The sequence below is a fragment of the Hipposideros armiger genome, unplaced genomic scaffold (genome assembly GCF_001890085.2).
Source record: "Hipposideros armiger isolate ML-2016 unplaced genomic scaffold, ASM189008v1 scaffold_145, whole genome shotgun sequence".
Lineage (NCBI taxonomy): Eukaryota > Metazoa > Chordata > Mammalia > Chiroptera > Hipposideridae > Hipposideros > Hipposideros armiger.
Window position 1 is genome coordinate 2,729,388 of NW_017731495.1, and position 24,279 is coordinate 2,753,666.

A 24,279-nucleotide genomic window follows, 5' to 3' on the forward strand; every position below is an offset into this window, starting at 1 on the left:
GCTGGCTACATACGGTAGCCCATGGCAACCCACTGCCACAGGGACTGCAGCCTACGCCGTCGCCGGTGACTCACGGCAGCCCAGCTCCAGGTTGAACTGTTATTCAGCATCTTAGCTGTGGAAGGCAGTGTCACTGGCCCTCATATGTGGGAACCGAACCAGGGCCCTCTGGCGTCCCAAGCCAGTTCTTAACCATCGCGCCACTCGGCCGGCCCTGGTTCTGTATTTTTTTAATTTTTCAGTTTTATAACCAGAATTTGTTGAAGGAAAAGTATTGAATATCAGATTGATAAATAATATTTTATGGTACTTTCTCATCGCTTATTTTGAACTTGATAACTTGATTTTTTTAATTACCATTTAATGATCACTACACAGCAAGCATGATAATTGAATTGGCATAAAGACACAAGACACATTTTAGAAAAACTAAATCTGTTCTGGTTAGTATTTTATATGCTAGAAAATCAAGTTAAATATTAAAGAGTGTTGATTTTTCTTAGAGAATGAAAGAAACTTAAGATATAAAACGTAATTAAATCTCCTAACATGATAATGTTTACTAGATGCTTTTGGAGCACTTAAAATATTTTACATCTACTATATGCCTGAAGTGCTTAGTAGAACACAGCATATTTGACAACTTCTGTATTTGTGAAAAAGAAAAGAAATGAGTCTTTTTTAAGTTAAAATATTATCATTTAACTTAAATTCAAAGCAGGTGCAAAAGCTTTAGGAAAATTACTGTTAAACTCTACACAATGTTGTTGACTTAGTATAAAGTATATTAAAATAATTTGTGGAATCTTTAAAATAGGCAAGGTCTGAAATCACATGAAGATTGCAAAAGCAAGAAGACTTATATTCTAAGTTAAAATTTCAAACATGTAAGCAGACAGAATGGTATAGAGACTGGTTTTCTAAAATTAAACTATAGTATTTTTTCATACTTAATTTTTAATAATTGACTTCTGTAGAGTCATTTAGGAGTCAGTGTTTAATGCATGTCTTGTACATGTAAAAACATTTCAAGTAATATTCCTTTGTACCACATCTTTATCCAAACATCTATCAAAGGATGCTTGAGGAACCTCCATACTCCTTTCCACAGTGGCTGTACCAATTTAGATTTCCAGCAGCAGTGTACGAGGGTTCCTTTTCTCCACAGCTTCTCCAACACTTGTTATTACTTGTCTTGTTGATAATAGCCATTCTGACAGGTGTGAGGTGGTATCTCATTGTGGTTTTGATTTGCATTTCCCTATGAAATATTACTCAGCCATAAGAAAAGATGAAATACTGTCATTTGCTAGAATACGGATGGATCTTGAGGTTATCATGCTAAGAAAAACAAGTCAGACAGGAAAAGTCGAGAACCATTGGCTTCACTCATATGTGGGATATAAAACTGAAAGCAACAAATGAACAAGACAAACAAACAAGCAAAAACTCATAGACACAGACAACATTTTAGTGGTTACCAGAGGGTTAAGGAGGGAGGTAGGGTGACAGAAGAAGATTGAAAGGAGTCAAATATATGGTGATGGAAGATTTGACTTTGGGTGGTGAACACACAATGCAATATATACATGATATACTACAGAATTGTACACTTGAAATCTATATAATTTTATTAACCAATGTCACCCCAATAAATTTAATATAAAAAAAGAACAAAAATAATTTCAAGTACCAGCAGCAGTGCACATTCCTCACTGTTTGGGAAAGACTAGTCTGATGGAAAGCACAGCACTACTGGGAACTGGGAAATGCAGGGCCCATTTCAAGCTCTGAATTACCAGCCGTGCTACCTGAGGCAAGTCATTGCACCTTTTTTTACTTGGGAGCTTCGTTTTCCTCTTCTGTAAATGAAAGATTTACATTGGATAAATAAGGTCGCTGTTATTTTAACATAATAATGTTCTGTTTTTATATAGAAGTTGTACTTCTTGGAAAATTTGTTTGTTAGTTTAAAATCAGAACAATATCTTTTAACTAAAAGAAAACCTCTTAGAATTTCAACTTTCAGATGAAGTATCTAAAATTTTAATTATAATTTATTTTATATCCATTTTAGATGGTTATTTAATGAGAGAAGCAACTCTATACCATGTATAATTCTTATTATTCCTCTAGTATATTTGTATAGGTCATATATGTTGTATTTTAATTCCTTTTTTAAAAATGGAATTTTTTTTAAATAGACATTTTGTTTTTGAGTAGTTTTAGATACAGAAAAGTTAATAAGATAATACAGAAAAATTTTGTTAAATATGCCCCACACTCAGTTTCCCCAGTTGTTAAGATCTCACGGTAATATCATAACTAATGAACTTATCACAACTATAATGGACCAATATTGATATTTTATTATTAACTAAAGTTCACATTTATTTAGATGGAGATATACTCTTTAAGATATTTGTTTTTTATATTCATTGAATAGTCCCATAAGATTCATTATCATCATTTAGATCACCAATTATATCATAAGTCTGGGCAAAGTTGGGCAATGCTTAAATTCTTAAAGTGAAGTGGTAGCGGGTTTGCATTTAAATGTGGGAAATGACACAAGAATTCTTTTTTTGTTCTTTCAGAGAAAGAATCAGCATATTCCTTACAGAAATAGTAAGCTCACTCGCTTGTTAAAGGATTCTCTTGGAGGCAACTGTCAAACTATAATGATAGCTGCTGTTAGTCCTTCCTCTATGAGCTACGATGACACATATAACACTCTCAAGTATGCTAACCGTGCAAAGGACATTAAATCTTCCGTAAGTGTGTTGACTCTGCCTTTGTTGTAAGGGTACTGAGTGCAAATGATTTTTTGTAATTCTAACGAAATACTGATTTAGAGTTGTATTCTACTAATGAGTTAGGAGACAGGGTCGAAAATATTGTTTAAGGTTGGGGTTCATTGAACATTAACTTTGATAATTAAACCATTAAGCCTCTTAATTAAATATATAATAGATACTATTATTTAGTCTTTTGGGAGCTAGGATGTTTTAGTGCCTTTCTTTCTAATCTTTTCTCACATCATGGCACATGATATTTTGATGGCACCCTGGAATAATTGGTGAAGGCTTTAACACATCTCTGGCAGCCTAGGTGACACTGCTTTAGCCTAGCACCAACACCTTCTACTTGACAACCTTGGACATGTTAGCTAATTTCTCCAAGCCTCAGTTATTTCATCTCTAAAAGAGATGTACTATCTGCTTCAGTTTATAAATAGCCTTTTTTAAATAATTATTTCTACATATATGATATTGATATAACCAATCTCTTTGTAGCTCCAGCAATATACAATAATAATGATTAGTTATATCAGTATTTTTGCCAATAATTTGGAGTAGTTAAAAAATATGTAAGTCAAAGATAATATGTATATGTTTAAAATCACAGGATCTCAGGATTTGAAGAGACCTAGAGTTCAATTGGTGTGATGACTTCTGTTTCCCACTTACTTCCCTGCTACTCCCATTGTATGAACAGGAGCGAGTTATTGTCTTTCTTAGAGGAATGTTCATACACTATTTATATAATTAATTGGTAATTATTTGGTTGTACTATATGAGCATGTGGAGGTTTTTCACACATGTTTTTCATATGATCCTTAACCCATTGAAGAAGGCATTTTTAGGTCTGCCATTGAGGAATCCCATGCTCAGAGTTTTAAGAACTAAATTTTAATGACTTAAATTTTAAAGTCATTTAAGTGAACGATGGGCAGGGCTTTGAAATAAATATTTGGACTTATATGCTTAATGCTCTCTCTACTATTCTATAGCTGCCAAGGGCCCCATACTATTATAAAAAGGATTAATGTAATAAGAGTTCATTAAAAACTAGTTGAACTTACAAATGTATGGAACTTAAAAGTTATCTCTGAATTTCTTAGAAGTCAGAGGGGAAAAAAAGTGGCAATTTTTATTATATTGCGAATGAAAGAATGCTTTGCAGGTTCTTAAAAGTAACTTTTCTCAGATAATAAAGCAATTTCTTTATTATTTCATTTACATAATTAATGCGCTCAGCATATCCTCTTGTCATAGGTTTTAAACATGAGCATAATTGATGAAGATTGTCACATGATCATACTTGCCACAAATTCTGAATTCATGGAACTGAATTAAAGAGGATATAATGCCTTTTGCTCATATATATTGCTGTATGATTGTGATCATTATCTTTCTCTCTCCACAATCATAATTTGTCTTTTAACAGTTGAAGAGCAATGTTCTTCACCTGGACAGCCATATAACTCAGTATGTAAAGATCTGTAATGAGCAGAAGAAAGAGGTATGTCTGTCTACCTTGTTACGCTAATCTCCCCCAGTTACTCCTTTATGTGATTCTGCAGTCTTAATTGTCTAAAAATTTGACATGTTTTTCTGTTACAGTTGAAATCTGACTTGTTCAGTCATTTTTCACAGCTAAAATTTTGCTGTAGCCATGTGTAATAGAAACAAATAATTCGCATTTTAACTAGTGTTTCTCTCTACTAGATTTTAATGTTAAAAGAAAAACTAAAAGCCTATGAAGAACAGAAAGCCTTTATTGATGGAAATAACAAAGCAAAGTTAATAATCTCAGACCCTCAGGAAAAAGAAATTGAAAGGTAAAAATGACATTAAGATCTCGTTTTGAGGATTTTATTGTTTTGAGATTTTGTCAAATATTTTATCATTTGTTGTATGTCTATATATATTCTCAACTGAATTCAAGAAGTCACTGATTGTTCTTCATATTGCACACTTTGGAGATTAGATCATTTTAGTTGTGATTATATACATAGTGAGGAAAACCAGGCATTACAAGATGGAGAAGGTAAAGCCAATTATGTCACTTATGAAATTAGCTTTTAGCGGTTTTCTTATTTTTCTTCTCAGGTATCTTAGTCCATTCAGGCTGCTATAACAAAATACTGTAGACTCGATAGCTTATAAACAACAACAAAAAAATTTCCCACTTTTCTGGGGGCTGGAAGTCCAAGGTCAAGGTGCCAGCATGGTTGGGTGCCTGCCTTCTTTCAGGTTGTAGACTTCTTGAATCCTCACATGTCCAAAGGAAAGGGAGACCTCTGGAGCCCCTTTTATAAGGGCACCAGCCCCATCCATGGGCTCTCTGCCCTCGTGACCTGATCACCTCCCAAAGGCCCCACCTCTTAGTACCATCACCTTTTGTATTCGGTTTAAACGTGAATTTGGGAGGGAGGGGTCACACAAACATTGAGGTGATCGCATCTGGCATTATCATTTGTTGTATCATTCATGTAAATTTTATCCTTTTTTGACTCTATATAACTTGTAATAATCCACTTAATGAATTTAAGAGGCTAATTATTTGAAAGAACATCTCTGAATGATATAAATTGATACATAATTTTGATGGTTTGCACTAAGCTTCTTAGCAGGTAAATTTAAAAGAAAAGAAAGCTGTTAATATTGGGTTGTCGGAAAAGTCGTGACGCATCTTTGCAAAGAAAAGCATAGAAAAAATACGTCATGACTTTTCCGACAACCCAACAATACAGTGCTCACAAGTATTTTTCCCCTAAGCAATTAAGACAGTTTTCCAAATTGTCCCAATGGGATGCTACAATAGTTCAAAGGCTATTAATCTTGAGTGGTTCTAAGAAGACAGTAAGGAATTCCTGGATCAAATAATTTTGGAAATTAATCCTTAAGGAATCTAATAAAAGATTTCCAAAGTACATCAGCATATTAAAGGCTCTGAGAGGGCCTGTGGTAATGGACTCTGTTAGACTTTGATTAAAGTTCAGTAAAGTTAAACTTATTTGACACTCCCAGAGCCAATTCCTGTATTAGTATGAGAAACAACCACAACTCAAACCAATGGTCATTCACACTGTTTTGGAACTCTAGAGTTTCTGGAAGATATCTTGGTGAATGTAAGGAAGAAAGACTAGTCAACAGCAACCTTCAACCTAGTGTCTGGTACAACACCTTTTTTAAATTGGATTTGTATATTGAATTTACATAAAATATTCTTGATTTGAAAAAAATATATATTTTTTCTGCCTCAGTTGACCCCAGATGCCAAGATAAATACTTCTGATACTAATAACACTTTGTTGTTGTGATGGCTTTATAGTTTTGGATGATTTTTGGCCCATATTAATTTCACCTGATCATTACAATAACCCTTTGAAATTTAAAGTGGGGTATTGTTTTCTCATTTACAGATATGGACAAGAAATTTAAATCATCTCTCAAATCTTAATCCTTTTGCTCCCATACTATGCTATTTCACCAATATAAGTAATTAAACAGTTATTTCTCTCTGTCAATGACAATGAATCAGTTTTTCAAATAGCATGAAGTGACCCATATATCGTTATTGTACAAGAGATCAGGTTATACTGGAGATTTTCTGAAGTGTTTAAATTATTTTCTGTCAATTCCCCTAACCCACTGTCAAAATACTTATATTTTATCAGCCTTATGATGCTTTTTGTTATATCCCACCGATTTTACAGTATCTTTTAAAAAATAACAAGTAAAAGCGATGCCTCATTATTCATTTAGTCTTATCAAAGAAAGCTTTTAACTGTGATGTATTATTAGTAGTCAGATTATTATTTTATTCGTTAATCCAATATGGGACTATTATTTGTTAATCAAATGTGGGACTGGTCCTCATGCAACCAGATCTCTTTTTTGATGCAAGTTTCTTGAAAATTAAAGAAGCCACCAACTGTAGTCATTGTAGGTTTGTAGTCATTGCCTGCGTGGACTACTTGCTCCGCAGCACTTAACCAGATGTGGTTACCAGTTTACAACCTTGCAGAGTTAGTAGACTTCTGGAGTTGATGGCTTCAAATTGTTGAACCTTTCCTTCTGGTGAAATGATTCAGGAAGGAGATGGCCTGAGCTGTGAAATAAGCATGTATTGGGGTATTTTTCACATTTCAACCTGACTTAACCAACAATAAAAACTTTGAGATTTAAATCAAGTTAAATAATTAACTTGTATTTATAAAGAAGGTAATGATAAAATTATATACCCCGTAGCCTTTGTCATTTTTCTCAAAAATACTTTGTCTCCTGAAAGAAATAAATGAAATACCTTTGTTATATCAATCATACTATTGCATGTAGCTTTTTTATTGTCATGAATTTTTAAAGTGTCTTAAAAAACAACATGTTTATGATGTTTAAATAAAGGGACGAATATACAATATTTGTTGTCTATCAAAGCTATTTGGAAAGATAATATTCAAAAAGAAATCATAAAAAGAAAGTACAATTATTCTTTATACAGAGTAATTATTAAACTTCATTTGTGACTATACCAAGAAAATTATGTACAGTTTAATATTCATTACATATCACCTAAAATTATTGGCAAAGATTTTTGTTTTCTAGTTACTTGAATGTTTTAAATGACTGGAAAATAGGTATTATTTATTAGTCCCTTAACACTCTTACTATTCTAAAATGATAGTTTTTTTAAGGACCTCTCTAGAAAACTTTGATACTATTAATAATTCCCTCCCTTCCATCCTAATCACTAAACACCACTTATTGAAATAAGTCTGCACCACAGAATTACAAAATTGACAAATATTTAACTATGTCCTTGGGTAAAATATTACAGAAAAACTAAGAAATTATCTTTGAGTATAACCTAAAGATAACTTATCAATTCATTTACTGGCAATAGCATTGTTGTAATATAATACAATTGCAATGTCCGTACTTATTTCCTATGAAATATTTATGAGTTTGACAAAACTGCAGTAAAGTCGATGTATTGTGGTTTATATTCATCCCCAATAGAGTTTCATTAAGAACTACTGACGTAAATTGGCAGTGTTTTTACCACAGATCCTTACAAATATATCTAAAATTCTGGCCAAGAACATTTATTTTTAAGTGTATATACTTTGTTACAGTTTTATTTTAAAGGCTTCACAGTTAATTTTTCTTTGAGAGTTTTGCCTGTCTGTGACTGTTTATACCGTTTAGACTGTGTTACTGTAGTTCAGAACTGATTATGACTGAAAGGCATAAATATGTTTTTATAAAATTAGAATATTGCTGTGACTAATGTTCTGTTGACCAAGAGGATGCAGGATTGTGGGTCATTTTAGGGCTTTCAGAGGAGTTATTCAGCTTGAGGTCTTTATGCATTTGGAGGAGATGTGGGTCAGACTCCCCAACTTTGATTCTCTAAATCTATATTGTCCTTTGGAAGAAACAGAGTGGAGTGGTTTTTCTAGGTTTACCACATTGTAAACTTGAATGTTTTGGGTTCTGGCAGTGTCATCTGACTCTTAGCCAGGCTGTCGGGGGTACCTAACCTTATGGTGTGTTTTCACTGTAACAAATTCTGAAGCGAAAAGCTGGCTATCTCACTTTCCCTAGGGGGCAATGGAGGCGCCATATGATTATGCCACCCACTGCTTATTTCTCACAGTGAGCCAACACCAAAACAACACAATACTGTGTTGCTTCTGGGGCCTGGTGAATTTGGATAGTAGAGGTCCCGATTATCATCCTTTTTTCATACAAACAAAGTTTATTTTTGCTAAGCGAAATACAGTATATGACTAATACCAAAGGCCTTATAATACCGATATCTTGGACAAGAGAGAAAACCAGTCTAGTAAAAATGGTTAGCAACCTTTTGCAAACATTTTTATAATTTAATAGGAAATAGTCACTTTAACCAATTTGCTCTTTATCATTGAGCCTGATTCTGTGAGTGGTATGTCTTCTGTTCATGCATTTCTTTAAGTAAACTCTGCATCATCTATAATAAAATTAGTGAGATTCTATAATGTGTTTTATTTTTTGTAGATTTCAAGAAATTCTGAACTGCTTGTTCCAGAATCGAGAAGAAATTAGGCAAGAATATCTGAAGTTGGAAATGTTACTTAAAGAAAATGAACTTAAATCATACTATCAACAGCAATGCCATAAGCAAATAGAAATGATGTGTTCCGAAGACAAAGTAGAAAAGGTATTTAACAACTTAATGATTAAATTTTAGGAAATGTAAAAACATGGGGACTTTCTATTCTAGAAATTTGACAAGCAGTGTTCCCCATCCTCTACAACCACCTGGATGTGCTGGAGGAACTGGAGCAAACATCGTTTTAAATGCATAGTTAAGTGTACAAGAAAGAAAATTAAATGCCTAATTGTCAGAAACAAAGAAACACAATATCAGTTGGAGCTTGCTTCTGTGAGGGTTGATGAGATACTTAATGTGAATGAAGTAACACACTCAGGGAGGCTTGAACCCCAAAGGCGGGGCAGCAGGAGCAGCCCCCAAGGTGCGGGTTGTAGTTTACAACCTAGACCAATAGTAGATGTTTTCCCAGGGAAGAATATTTTACATTTTATCACTGACATTGTTAGGATTTCCACTACATGGTTCTAAAAAAGGCAGACCAACTTTTAGTTGATTTCATTGTTGAATGCAGGAGCACACTGCCCTCTCTTCCCCCCACACACATACCAGCCTGCCCTTGGTGTGCACCACTAGTTAGATAAGGACCCAGAGGGAGACAGGGAGCTAGAAATCATAGTCCCCACATAAAGCTGAGACCCTCACAATCACTGCACCCTTCATATTAGGAGGACCCCAGGAAAAAAAACATCTTACCAATTAACACAGAAAGAAGGAACCAAGCCTGGGATAAGTGAACACCCCAGTCTCATTGGAAGACTGTTGTTATAAATATACTTTTCACAAGATTTGAAGTTAAAATTTTTACAGTCCATGTGTTTTGTTTAGCAAATTTCTGAGGTGTGAAGGTAACAGAGAAAATGGTATCAGACCACTGATAATCTGTGGGGAACTGAGCAGAAGCAGTGCACGTGAAATGAGCCTAGTGAAACAGACCCTCAACTCAAACCACCAGTGAGAACTCACTGTGCAAAATTCCAAACACGTGGTGAAACTGTTCACCGTAAACCAGTCAGCAGTCTTAGCAAATGACAGAACACCCAAAACTTCAAATACTAGAGCACTCTGGTAAAAACTATAAAAACGAATAAAGTCATCAAAAGAAGGAATTAACAATAAAGCAATCAAAGGTAAAAAGATAATCCATATATGAGAAGAGAACAAATGAGACATCCAGAAACTAAAGATTTATTTACTGAAATTTAAAAACTCACTTTGTGGATACAATACTAGACAATGTTTTAAGTGCTTTATGTACATTAATTCATTTAATTCTTAGAAAATTCTATGAGCTATGTAATATTATTATCCTCATAATTAAGATGAGGAATTGAAGGTACACAGAAGTCCTTTTGCCCAGAGTCACAGAGCTCACAGGTGTTAGAGCTATGATTTGAACTCAAGAAAGCTGATTCCAGAGCCTGTACTCTCATCCCTGTGCTTTTTGCATGTTAGGTATAGCTGAAGGGAATTAAGGGGCTGGGCAATCGGAGGAAATCACAGGATAAAAAGGAATGTGAACAAAATGTTGTTACATGAAGGTTAGACTGAGAATGTATACGTTCATCTCATAGATATTCATGCAAAAGGGGAAAGGATCATAAGAAAAGTATAAGGCTCAGAATTTTCTGGGACTGATAAGATAAATTCAAGAAGCATGAGTTCTAAGCATGATAAATAACACACACACACACTCACACTCACACTCACATATATACCACTACCCCTGGATTTGTACATTGCCAGATTACCAAAGATCATAAAAATAAACATTTTTTAAATACTGGATAATTATTTCCGCCAGTTTTGGTGTTCATTGGTGATAAGGTTTATTTTATTTTTATGTATTTAATTTAATTACACAGGTATTACATGAAATACATTCATATGTTATATTAAAAAGCTTTCTCTTAAAAATAACTTCACAGTCCTCTTAAACCACCACCCCGCATCTGTTTCTCCTTTTCCACCTTCCCAGAAGTAACAATTATATATAAAAATTTTACATTATTTTAATTTCTGAAAGCTGTCAAATTTTAAATAGTATCTTAAAAAACTAGCATTTCAGTTTTTCCTGAGCCTATGGGATGGGAAAGTTGTTGATATGCTAAGAAATTAATCCTGAAGTATATATGAATGTATCACTAATGCCAGTTTATCAGTAACTGTTAAACTATATTATCAAAATTAGCAATTTATTCACGGAGTATACATTTATTATGCATTATCTTATTGAAAACGCCCCCTTTTTTAACTACTTTGTCAAGCTATGACAGACATACAAAAAAACGGTAAGTATTTACTGTATACAACTTGGTGGTTTTGGAGATAAAGATACATGAGTGAAGCCATCACCACAGTCCATGCCATAAGGCTATCCATCACCCACTAAAGTTTCCTCCCATCATCTTTGTCAGTAGTAGTAGTAGTATTGTAATAACAACACTTAACATGAGCTCTACCCTATTAGCAATTTTTAAGTATACAATAGAATATCATTCAGCTTTAAAAAAAAACAGGGAAGAAAATCCTGCTGTTTGTGACAACATAGATGAACCTGGAGGACATGTTAAGTGAGATAAGCCCGACACAGAAGGACATATTCTTTTATACATGATACCATTTATATGAAAAATCTGAAATAGTCAAACTCAGTAGAGTAGAATGGTTGTTGCCAGAGGCTGTGGGGAAGTTGAAACCAAGAAATATTAGTTACAGGGTAAAAATTTTCAGTTAGGCAAAACCAGTAACCCAAGAGATCTGTACAGCACAGTGCCTACAGTTGATGAAACAATGTATTGAATACAGAAAATGTCTTTTTAATTTTGTTTTTCAAGGTGTATTTAAAATGTTGCTCACATCCTATAAAGGCAAAAGAAAACGAAATGCATATCTTTGAGATTTGTTGCTATATGTGTACTTTAACTTTCTTGAACTGCAAAATCTTGCCAGTATTTTTGATAACCTCATGACTTCCAAACAACAGAATATCTCATAGGATTAATATATCAATTTGTTGTTGTGACCCCTTTCAGATGTTTGCTAAATAGAATTCTGAGATAGTGCTATGTGATATATTCTAAGAATTATACATTTTATCTCAATTATTTGCACTTACAGATTAATTTTCAGTGGGGATGATCATTCTTTTCGATTTTGTGTAGGTATCCATTAAAATTAATGCCACTTATCTGAAGGTGCAATTATCTGATTTATTTATGGAAAAAAGGCAGGAAATTCAGTAATGGGGAGCTGATACTGATTTAGTATCTCAACTTTAAACAATAGTTTTATTGAACACTTGTTTATATGCAAAGAATTGTGCTAGATACAATAGAGGTAAAGAAAAGAATGAGATGTTATATACTCTTAAATTATTTATAAGCTAATTGATGCAATAAAATAATATAAAAATGATAAGGCACTAAATGACTGTCAAGTAATTAGTAGTGCAATAATAAAAAAAGTTAATATTATTGAGCACTATGTGCCAGATACTTTTCAAAGTCCTTTGCATGGGTTGATTCATATGGTATTTATTACAAGCCTTTGAGGTAGACCCTATATTATCATTTGTGAGCAACAGAGGCACTAGGAAATCCAGTGAGTTGTCTGGACTTATATACCTGATTAATGTGGCTGAACCAATATTAACCCCTGGCTGTGGAGTCTGTGCTCTTCATCACTGCTGTACTATAAATGGTATAGCTGTTCCAAGGATAAAACAGTGGCTTCCAATCATGTGGTGAAGAAAGCCTTCCTGGTGGAGAGATGAGATTGATACTGGGCATTGCATGAGAATATCAGTGGAAGAAAAACAAATAGAAATAGTTTGTTCTAGACAGGATATCAGTTTGTCCAGAGCATAGCACATTTGTGGGACAGTGTGTATGGAAGTACATAACTACTCAAAACTTCCTGTCAATTTCCAATTCCTTACCCATAGCAGGTATCATTGATTGGTTGTCATACTCTTTCTAAATCTGAAGTTGCCAGAGCTAACCACTATGACAGGATTGGAGATGGCACACAATATAAGACATATTTGCCATATTTGAAATTATTGACAATCAATTGGAAAGAAAGACTAGTGGGTCAGATTGTGGAAACTTTGGTTGCCAGGAATTTTACAATCTATTTTTGTAGTTCAAAGAATAACACACTATCAGAGCTTAGTATCAGACTGCCATTTTTTAAACATTTGAATATTATTTAGTATAATTAATAAATTTGGTCTATTTTATCCCAAACTAATTTAAATATAGTTGTTTTACTCTTATTTTGTTTACCCCACTGAATTTTGAATCTGCAGAGGTGAGTGCTTAGAAAAATTAACACATAGAGTGGGGGAATGGGTTTGGCTTTTTTCTTTATTTTTTTTTTGTTTTCATCTTTATTCTTCTACTTAGTAGCCTTTTTTCAACCCGTTGTCTTTTATGATTTCTTACTTTTGGTCATTTCAGTTCATATTTGCCAATTCTTACAGCTGTTCTTATGAGACTTAGGTGAGCAACAGAGATAAAACCTCTTTAGTTTATTAGCTGTAGTTAAATAGTTGTAAAACAGGAAGACATCTAGAGGCTGAGTTTTTTGTTTTTTTTGTTTTCTACACACAGAAGTGTCAAAACATAGTCTCAGTAAACTGCTTGCGAGGACTTTTATCTCTCTTGGATCCTCTCCAAAAGAGGGTTATTATGCGGAGCGCTAAGAGAACATTGATTAGGATACAAATGGTTCTAGAGTATGGACACGGAGATGAGTATTAAAATTAAGCTCCTAGGTAATTTTATGCCCATGTAAAAATAATCTGCAAATTATTTTTAGCGAAATAATGAGTTTGCCATGTTAGTGGTCCGTTTGTACAAAGCAATAGTAACACCTCAATTTTCGAATTTAATGTTAATGCTCAAGACCTTCTGTGGTGTCCTGAGGATTTTGTTAATAAAATAGGCAAAACTCTTTGAAACCTTAATGGCAAAAATTTTACTTTAATGTCAGGGTTTAGCATGTATATTTTAGAATTTATTCCCAAATACTCACTTGTGCTTTATTTCATAACAGTGATTCAGTGGGAGTGCCCTGATGGAAAATGTCCCCATGGAGCATCATAGAGGATACATTTCATGAACATTAGAAGTAAAAACTCAAAAATATACTTTTTAGGGTTTTCAGCTAGGTTTATTTTAGTATTAAATATTGACTGCCATCACACCCACAGACCATTTTCTGCCCTGGTATCTAAGAGTACCTACAACATTTAAAAATGTTAAAGTAAAGTAAACACAATTTAACTGCCTTCCTTCAGGCAGGTACAATACTTTTATGTTCATTTTTCAGATAAGGTCACTGAAGACCCACTGAGGCTGACTTACCCAAGTTTTCACATCTGCTGAATAGCAGAAGAAAATCAAGAAGCCACATATCACTGCCTTCTGTTATAACAGTGGCTCTCAACTTTGCAGGCCTCAAGACCCCTTTCTGCTTTAGAGAAATTATTTAGGACCTCAAAGAGCTTTTGTTAATGTGGATTCCACCTACGAATATTCCCATATTAAAAATTTTCCCTGGGATTTACAAATATACTTTTATGTATTAATTAATTTAAAAATAATTGATTAATCCATTGCAAAATAACATAAGTAACACTTCAATGAAAAATAACTGACTATTTTGTAAAACAAACACAAAAAGGTAGTTGGAAGAGTGACATTGTTTCACATTTGTGGGAATCTTTTTTTTTTTTTTTTTTTAACCTGAGCCATCCTGCCACCTGTTGGCAGCTCAGCAGCTGCTCAGCTCCAGCCAGGCATCGAACCGCTGTTGCTCAGAGCTCAAACTCTTGAGCGACCTCTTAACCAACTAGCCACTTGGCCGGCCGGCCAGGTCGTGCAGATCTCTTTAATGCCTAGCTTTTCCCCAAAATGTCACTACATCTTTTATAAAAAATAATAAGGAAGAATAACTTATCTCCTAAAGAGAGTAAGGGACTTTGACTAAGTTCCAGTGTTGTTCCTGCTCTTTTTTTCATTCATGTAGCTCCTTACTTCCAAAATCACTGCAGAAACTTGTTCTAATCCATGGGGATCTATTATCTCAGGTCCAGCCATCATATCTGATGATTATTGAGTTCAGTTTCTTCTTGGCAAGGAGCCCAGACAGGTCAAGCTGCTCTGGCCCACAGTTCCCATGATACTGTGCAAGACCCTTGGGGTAAGAAACCAAAAGGCCAGTTTTTATCTCATTTCATGCCTAGGTAAAACACCAAAAATATTCATAATATCCATTATGCATCAGGCAAGATCAGATATTTATGACCACTCTGATATAAGCTCTTTTCTATCATTTGCACCAGTCAATCTAAAAGCCTTATAGGCAAAACCAGAGCAGTACAATATTTTATTTTTTCACATCTTTCATATTGGAGTAAAGACAAGAGCAGGACATGCATCTGTTTTAATTTTGAGTAAGGAAATCATGGGACTTGTCAGACTGTATATGAACTTTTCAAGTGCAACATTTAAAGGAATGTATTTTAGCACACACACACAAATGTTAATCTTCAATTTGGCCATTGTATTTCTTAAAGCCATAAACTCTTAACAAGTAATTTTATAAAAAATGACTCAACTCAATTTTTATTTTCCTGTAAGCAGTAGTATTGTGAGATTACAAACGGGAAATAGTTTTAAGTACAAACGTGTCGCCTTACTTAATAGACTACAATAGCACACTTATAAGGAAATATACTACTTTACTAATATTACATGCATCCAATATCCTAAAAATTGCATTGACTATTAAATGCATTGTTTTTCAGGCTACTTGCAAACGAGATCATAGACTTGCAATGTTGAAAACTCGTCACTGCTACCTACAGAAGAAAAGGGAGGAGGAATTGAAGCAGTTTGATGAGAATACGACTTGGCTCCATCGTGTTGAAGTCGAAATGGGACTCTTAGGTCAAAATGGTCATATTCCAAAGGTACAAATGTGTTTGTACAAGCATCCCTCGGAGATATTGTGGGTTCAGTTCCAGACCACTGCAATAAAGCGAATATCATAGTAAAGCGAGTCACACGAATTTTTCCCAGTGCATATAAAAGTTATGTTGACACTATATTGTAGCCTCTTAAGTATTCAATAGCATTATATCTTTAAAAGCAATGTTTATACCTTAATTTAAAAATACTTTATTGCTAAAAAATGCTAACCATCATCTGAGTCCTCAGCGAGTCATAATCATTTTGTGGTGAAGGACCTTACCTCAATGTTGATGAAAATGCAGTATCTGCAAAGCACAATAAAACAAAGTGTGCCTGTATATTCAGATTTATTTTGTAAGAACTGAGCTCTTTAATCATATTCTCATTTTTGGTTCTTGAGTAACTATCTTTCATAAGACAACTATTGCTTTATCTTTCCGACATTTAATTGACTAATTTTACTGTTTTTAACTGAATATGCTTTCTACCTCACTAATTACCTACTAGATTTGCCTTTCCTGTACTTTCAGAAGAGTAAAGTTACTTTTAAATGTTATTCTGAGGCGATTGCATCCTTTTATGAGATAGCTCTTGAGTTAAAATAAAGTAATTCTATTTCAAATTACTTAAGGAATCATGTAGGGAATTTTAGTTTGTTTTAATACTTGATATTTTGTGCAAAAATAGTTTGAAACACGGTTACCATTACTTGTACTATAACTAAAGAAAGTTGATTTGAAAGCTGTATGCATGTGTATATATGTACTAAACTGAAGATACTCTACCTAGAATGGCAACAGATGGTATTTGTAAAGAGTGGGGACAAATAATGATGGCTAATGGCAGAATCAGATGAGAATTGTGTTCATCCACAAGATTATAGAAATCTGATTTTAGTGTCTTATCCAGTTGGGGCAGTATTTTGCTCCCTTAACAATAATGAGTCTTGGAAATATGCAGCTTATTCTTAATACAGCATCTCCAAAATGTCCTCAGTGTCATTATATTTGTCATTTCATAGTTGTGTTATCAGTATTTCATCACTAGTCTCAACTTCACACTTAGGCCAGAAGAAGACGAAAGAAAGAAAACATGAGGAATATCTGTATTGGGACAGCAAAAACTTTTTCAGAAATTCCTAACAGACATATCTTATTGGCTAGAATTGTCACATGGCTATCCCTAGATACAAGGGAATTTGGAATAGGTGAGTGTTTTTGCTGGAGACGTTATCGCCAGGAACAAAATTAGAGTTCTCTTAATAAAAGAGAGGGGGTAAATAAATATGGAATAAGTAACTAGCATGCAACTGCTACAAAGTAGCTCATTTTGATCCAAATACCTAATACTTTAAAAGAACTTTACAAAAGAACTTTACGTTTTTTTTAAAGGAGGAGCGGCTTTACTCTTCTGAAATTCCTAGAAGAAAGCACTAGAATGAAAATAAACACAATAAAATAAAGTATAAAATATTCAGTAATAAATGGATGCAGCTAGTGATTGTTAATATTCAAAGATATCAATTTTTTTCTTATAATTCAAAGATAGTATCTAATGCATCATGACCAGGAAAATGGATTCTCTGTTTGGAGCAATAGCTATAAATGGCTTTTTGTTTGTCTGTTTGTTTGTTTGTGTTTGTTTTTAGCATTAAAGCTCAAACTGGAGAGAGAGGAGACTAGAAAGAGTAGTCAATGATGACAGTTCAGGGTACTGAAAGGAGCTGCAAGCAGCAAGTAGCAGATAACCCCATTTCTTAAGAAGAAAGCCAAAGACAAATAAACTGAATAGTTCTTTAGCATGGAGATTCACTTGAGAGTTAGACAACAGCTTAATCTACACCTCATTAATTCTAAAATTCTTCAGACTATCTTGCTGAAAGCATTCCAGTTAGTTCAGTAGATTAGAAATTAAATGTAGTACATACAGCATATACTTTAATAATATTATATATAAATTAATTGATAAAGCACTCTATAATATTCCCTACATAGAGAATATAAATATTGGGAAGAGGGTAGACTTTGGCATGGGAGTGGTTGGTAATTCTGTTACTTAGTTGTGTTGAATACTAACTCCGACATTGATTATATGACTTTGGACAAGTTGTTTAATTTCATTGTCTTAATTTCTCATCTTTAGAATATATTTAAGGCATTGTGAACTTAAATGATATATGTAAAGGCCTACCAACACTTAACATATAATAGATGGTTGATAAATATTAGTTCAATAATATTCCAGGGAACAATAACATTGACATCAGTAGCCAAAGACAGGTATTCAAACGGAGCACAACAAAGTTAGCTGCATTATAAAATACATTTTCCATTTTCCCTCCAAAACAGTAATTCTGATTTTTGGGGGGTCATAAATGCCTTTGAGAATCTGATCATAAAGCTATATAGATCTCCCAGATGGGAGATTGGGGAGGTCACATTCATACAGTTTTGCCTTTTTCTAAAGTCATTCTTTCATTCATACAATACTAAGGATATCTATTCTAGGAGAACACTAAAGCACATTTATAAAAAGTGCTATAATTATCATAAGATGATACAATGGACATATTTGCGTTACTTAAAAGGAGCAAGAAAAAAAAGACAACGGGTAATCAATAAACCATCATAGAGATTATCTAGGCTTAGAAAATGTAATTTTTGAGGCATCTATAACTGTAGGTGCTCATCGTAGATTGTGACAGCCTCCATTACAGTACCCAAGCCATGTTCTGGATAAAAAGTTTTCAGAGAAAACAGCTGATATTCTTGGCCATATGAGTGTTTCTCATTAAGTGTACAAGAGCTGATTCTCTGGAAAAGTTAACAGATGTTCAATGTTTATATAGTTTTTTGTTTCTTTTTACTTATTTATAAGTTCCACTTATTATTTGTTAGAGACCATGTATATGTAAAGAAGTCTTATTCTCAAGATGATCATTGTCTAAATGACTTAAAATGCCTAGTATTTTGGTTAAAGTTACATTTTTTACCTTATTTTAAAATAACTACTAGAGTCTTTAATTTTCTTTGTTACTCTTATTTATGGTCATGATGTTCTAGTAGAATATTTAACCCTTCATGAAGTGTCTAAAAATTTTTTTGTATGTCGTAAAATACATCATACAATTTACCATTTTAACCACTTTTAGGTATACAGTTCAAGTGGCATTAGTACATTCATTAAAAAATTAATACATATACAGTTTTAAAATGTTATTACTAGAGTATTTTACCACACTAGTCTTAAGTATATACTTATAATTTAATGTTTGTCTTATAATCAACATTCCAATTTATCACCCAGTCTCAACTAGAGAAGTACTTAAGAACTTGTTTAGTGTTAAAGAGGCAAAATTAAAAAATGTAGAAGCTTACTAGTTTACCTTTCCTTTCCCATATTTATCTTAAGCTCCCAATTTAAAAAATGGTATGGTTTTCCTTTTAGCATTATTAATGCTAATTTGTTTTTCCTTTGTTAATCTTTTGGGTTGTCGGAAAAATCATGACGTATTTATTTTTCTATGTTTTTCGTTGCAAAAATGCGTCATGACTTTTCCGACAACCCAATACTTAGTAGCATTTACAAAGTTAATATTGTTTGGCTTATTTTCAATAAATTTAATGTTTTAATATAGTCAAATTGAATTTTTCTAACAATCTGTCTTCTACAACTCTCTTAAGCAGAATTTTCTAATCTGAATATGAACCTGAATTGATTTTTAAATCCTTGTTTTTAATGCATGTTATTATACATTTTTTTTTAAATTAAAATTAAAACTCTTCATTCCCACCTCTCCATTCTTTTTTCTGTGGCTATTTTCACAGGGAAAATTATCTATTTATAAGCCACTATTTCCTACATAAGCAAACTGAGCTCTAACTTTGTAAAAGGACTTATCCACAGTCATACTCTGGACACAGACCCAATACTGTGACTTTTAATTTGGTGCTCTTTTTTCAGTACCCTCCTGCCTTATCTACTTCCTAACCTCTCAAATCCATTTCTCTCTCTCTCTCACTGCCACTACCCTAAGTCAAACTCCTACCTCCATTAGTGGGGCTGTTACATTTGGTCCATTGCAATTCATTCTCTCTACTGCAATGAAATGAGCTTTCTAAAAGGTAACTGATCACATCACTCTTCAGTGCTTTCTCCTTAATATAATCTCTCTATTATGATTTCCCAGGGCTGGCATGGCACCTGAATACCGCTCAAGTTTTATATACCACCTCTCATTATATTCTTCACTTAAGCCGTTACTAACCTACTTGTAGTTCTCAGAGTAGGCCATGCTCTTTTAATCAGATTCAGTCATTAGTGTATCAAGACCAGAAAAGATTCAAATTGTAAACTTGGTTTTCCAAATATGACAAACTATCCAAGGCCCATTATATTTTTGAATAATATAATTGTACAATCAAGGCTTGCCTCTTTAAAAGAAGTGTGATTCAAAACAATAAAGGAATACGATTATCAGAGGAAGCACATAAAGAATGGATTTTTTTTTAAAGCGAAATGATGGCATATTTGGCAGATACGCTTGCACTATTAGGATCATTGAATTTTCTAACTGGAAAACACTAAAGAGATCATAGTCAGGCTTTTTATTTTAGTCAGATAAGTTAATCCACATAACAACCATATTCTTGACTTAAAGTGGTCATGGTTGAGACCCTCTCTAAAATTACCTGATATAGGCCAGCAACTCTAACCATATCATACTGACTCCCTAATGACAGTTTTCTCTAAAATATTTGCTGTATTTCTTCAAATACAATCATGAGTCATGTAAATAACCCCCAACTTGAATATATCTCAGACACAAAGAATGACATTGTTTCCCTGTCATAGCACCTACCACTGGCATAAGAAGTATTAAAAAAAAACAAAAAAAAACTTGAAGCTTTTAGAGAATTAATGATCAACTGCAGGATGGGAGGAATATTGAAAAGCTAAAATGGATTATAGGAATTGTCCCCAGGAAGACGTTTGCAGACACAGCTCTCTTGCTTTATGGCATTGTTTTCTCAGCCCCTCACAATGGTCAAAAAATTTCACTGCCTTTCATTATATTGACTAAAATTTTCCCAATTAAAGATTCTGAAGCTGCTTTTGGATTGTTACCAGTCATACCTCAGTATAACCACCTAGCTGACATTTTTCATACTAAAGTTAGTAAGTTTGAGAAAAGATAAGTAATTTTAGGTGGTAGCTTTTATAGCAGTTTGGCCTACGCACATGATCTGAGAAAAATGGAAGCCCACTAAAGACTTTTTCACACTTTTATTGTAGGATGATGCTTATACCACGGTTGGGTGAAAGCAAGTTGTTATTGCGTGTAACTCCATTCACTGTATCCTGGGCTCTAACACTGAACTATTTTGAGACAGCCCCTATTCTGCAGGTTCACCTTACCATCTAGTACAGACAGAAACTATAAACATACAAATAAATAGTTACTGATCAATGCTATGAGAGAGACTATTGTGAATGGAGATTGTCCATCTTTACGTAGAGTGCTCAGGGACAGCCTCTTTATAAAAGAGACATTTAAGCAAACATTGGTCATATTCATGTACTTTCACAGTATTGTGAACAAGTTGGATAGACAAGAAATTCATCATAATAAAATTTGTCCTGAGTGTATCAGGAAACTTGAAACTTACCTTGCTTGTAAGTTATAGACACCTACACCAGAACACTTATTTTTGTTTCTGAGCATATCATAGCGTATATAAAAACATTAAAACTATTGATACCAATATAAAATAAGTTTTATTAAAATTGATTTAATTTTTACATTCTTAAATGAATCTGATGTATAGTTTGCATTATTTTCTCTAGGAACTCAGTAAAGATCTCCATTGTCACCATTTGCACCTCCAGAACAAAGATTTGAAAGCACAAATCAAACATATGATGGATCTTGCTTGTCTTCAAGAACAGCAACACAGGCAAACTGAGGCGTAAGTACATGTATTTACCTATTCTGCAACTGTAGACCTAAGGCACCTGAAGCATGGAAGTTTTCTGCTGCCAAAAAACTGTGTTTTACCTGGTACAGGATACATTATTTTTAATTGTCTGCCTGCATCAGAAAGCATAGTGCTTTATATTTTTAAAATCATTTCTCTTAAAAATGTATTATTTCATGCAATATATACTATGTAATGCAAAATTCCAAAGATACCTATATAGTGAAAAGAAGTCTGTGTCTACCTGTCTTCTGGCCATCCATTTCCCCTCTTATAAGCAGTTACTATTAATAATAACTGGATATTTAAGTAAGCAGTTTTTAAGCATTTATAATTCAGAATGATATTTTGCTATCATTAAAATGAAGTTACTATTTTTGTGTACTTTTTACATCAAGCATCCCAATTTTTTTTTTTCTTTCTGAGTTGCACCTGGATTTTTCAGTATAAGGTTTTTTATTTCTTTTGTTTAGAACCTGGTAAGTCTTTTTTTTTTTTTTTTAGTTTCAGGTATACAAAACAATGTAATAGTTAGACATTTCACCCCTCACAAAGTGATAACATGATAACCACCACCCCCCTAATCTACTACTCCTCTGACATTGTATATAGCTGTTACAATTCCATTGACTCTATTCCCTATGCTGTAAGATGGTATAGTAGCTCTTTAATGCTCTCTTTACCAGCTCAATAGAAACATCATTTGATTTTTGAAACATAATAGTAAAATCTCTAACTTAATCTTTATTATTGTTACCTTTGATATGTCATTCAGCTCCTTAGGTTTCAATTTCATGTTATGGAAAAATGAGAGGTTCATTTTTCTTAGGGCCTTCTCCTAGCCCAAAATTCTACTGGAGTTCTAGTGTTCTCTAATAACTAGTAATTAATTTTCCATACTTTCAATGTAAGAGAAATCGTATTAAGGTAGTTATTTTTAAAAATAAGAAAAAGGACAGAGAAAACTTTAGGGAGATATTCTTCTATGGATACAAGCTCAACCTAATCTCCCCGTACCATCTATATATACCTTAAACAGATATTGAATATTTATTAGCACTCAGCAACCTGCAAGAGTTAAAGTTATGAAAGAAACAGTAATTGATTTTAACTCTACTGTATTTGCTATGTAAGCCAAAGAGATTAACTCATTAAAAATAAATTTTTGCCTCAAAATGGTCAAGAAGATTTCTGACTAACTCTTTACTTATTTACACAAACGGAGGCAATATGTCATAGTAGAAAAAGTATGAGTTTTGGATTTGGTCATGAATTCTAGTCTATCTTAGCAATATAACCTTGCATAAATTATTTAACCCTACTAAGCCCCTTAGTTCTCTCATTTATTAAAATAGATTATAATGCTCATAAATAACTTGAAAGGATTAAATGATGTAAAAAAAAAATGGATATGATGAACTATCTTAGCAGGACTTTATACAGTGGAGGCAAAAAAGCCGATTTAGTATATAAAGTGCTAAAAGAAAAAATTTTTCAACCAAGAATACTCTACCCAACAAAATATTCAGAATTGAAGAACAGATGAAGAATTTTCCAGACAGGCAAAAGCTAAACTTTAAAACAAAGACTGTAATAAGAGGCAAAGAATGGCATTACGTAATTATTAAGAGATTAATCCAACAAGAGTGTATAACATTTGTAAGTATTTATGCACCGAACAGAGAAGCACCTAAATATATAAAGCAAATATTTACAGACCAAAAGGGCAAAATGCACAGCAATACAATTATTGTAGGGGACTTTAATGCTCCACTTACATCAATGGATAAATTATCCATCAGGATATTCAATAAGGAAACATCGGCCTTACCAACACATTAACCCAGATGGACTTAAAAGATATATACAGAATTTCATCTAAAAGCAAGAGCATATACATTCTTCTCAAGTGCAAATGGAAAATTCCCCAGGATAGATCATGTTTCCCTGCAAAACAAGTCTTAAATTTAAGATTGAAATCAGATCAAGCATCTTTTCTGACCACAGTCATATGAAACTAGAAATCAGTTACAAGAAGAAAACTAGAAAATTACAAATATGTGGATATTAAACATGCTACTGAATGACCAATGGGTCAAGGAAGACATCAAAAGTGAAATTAAAAAATGCCTTGACACAAATGAAAATGGAAATGCAACATACCAAAATTTATGGGATGCAGTAAAACCAGTTCTAAGTGGGAAGTTCATAGAGATAAATGTCCACCTCAAGAAAGAAAAAAAAAAATCTCAAATAAGCAACCTAACTTTACACCTCAAGGAACTAGAAAAAGAACACACAAAGCTCAATGTTATTAGAAGGAGGAAAATAACAAAGAGCAGAGCAAAAATAAATGAATTAGACACTAAAAA

The 24,279-nt window shown here is 33.3% G+C and overlaps 1 protein-coding gene across 1 annotated transcript in view; it reads left to right on the plus strand.

Moving 5' to 3' along the window:
- The window catches only part of KIF18A (kinesin family member 18A), an 83,318-nt gene that overhangs the window by 17,511 nt on the left and 41,528 nt on the right, over positions 1 to 24,279 (plus strand). Inside the window, exons 7-12 of the mRNA XM_019650710.1 lie at positions 2,598 to 2,774; positions 4,231 to 4,305; positions 4,512 to 4,624; positions 8,832 to 8,994; positions 15,764 to 15,928; positions 21,777 to 21,898. Coding sequence (XP_019506255.1) covers positions 2,598 to 2,774; positions 4,231 to 4,305; positions 4,512 to 4,624; positions 8,832 to 8,994; positions 15,764 to 15,928; positions 21,777 to 21,898 — 815 coding nt within the window. The remainder of the gene's footprint in view (positions 1 to 2,597; positions 2,775 to 4,230; positions 4,306 to 4,511; positions 4,625 to 8,831; positions 8,995 to 15,763; positions 15,929 to 21,776; positions 21,899 to 24,279) is intronic.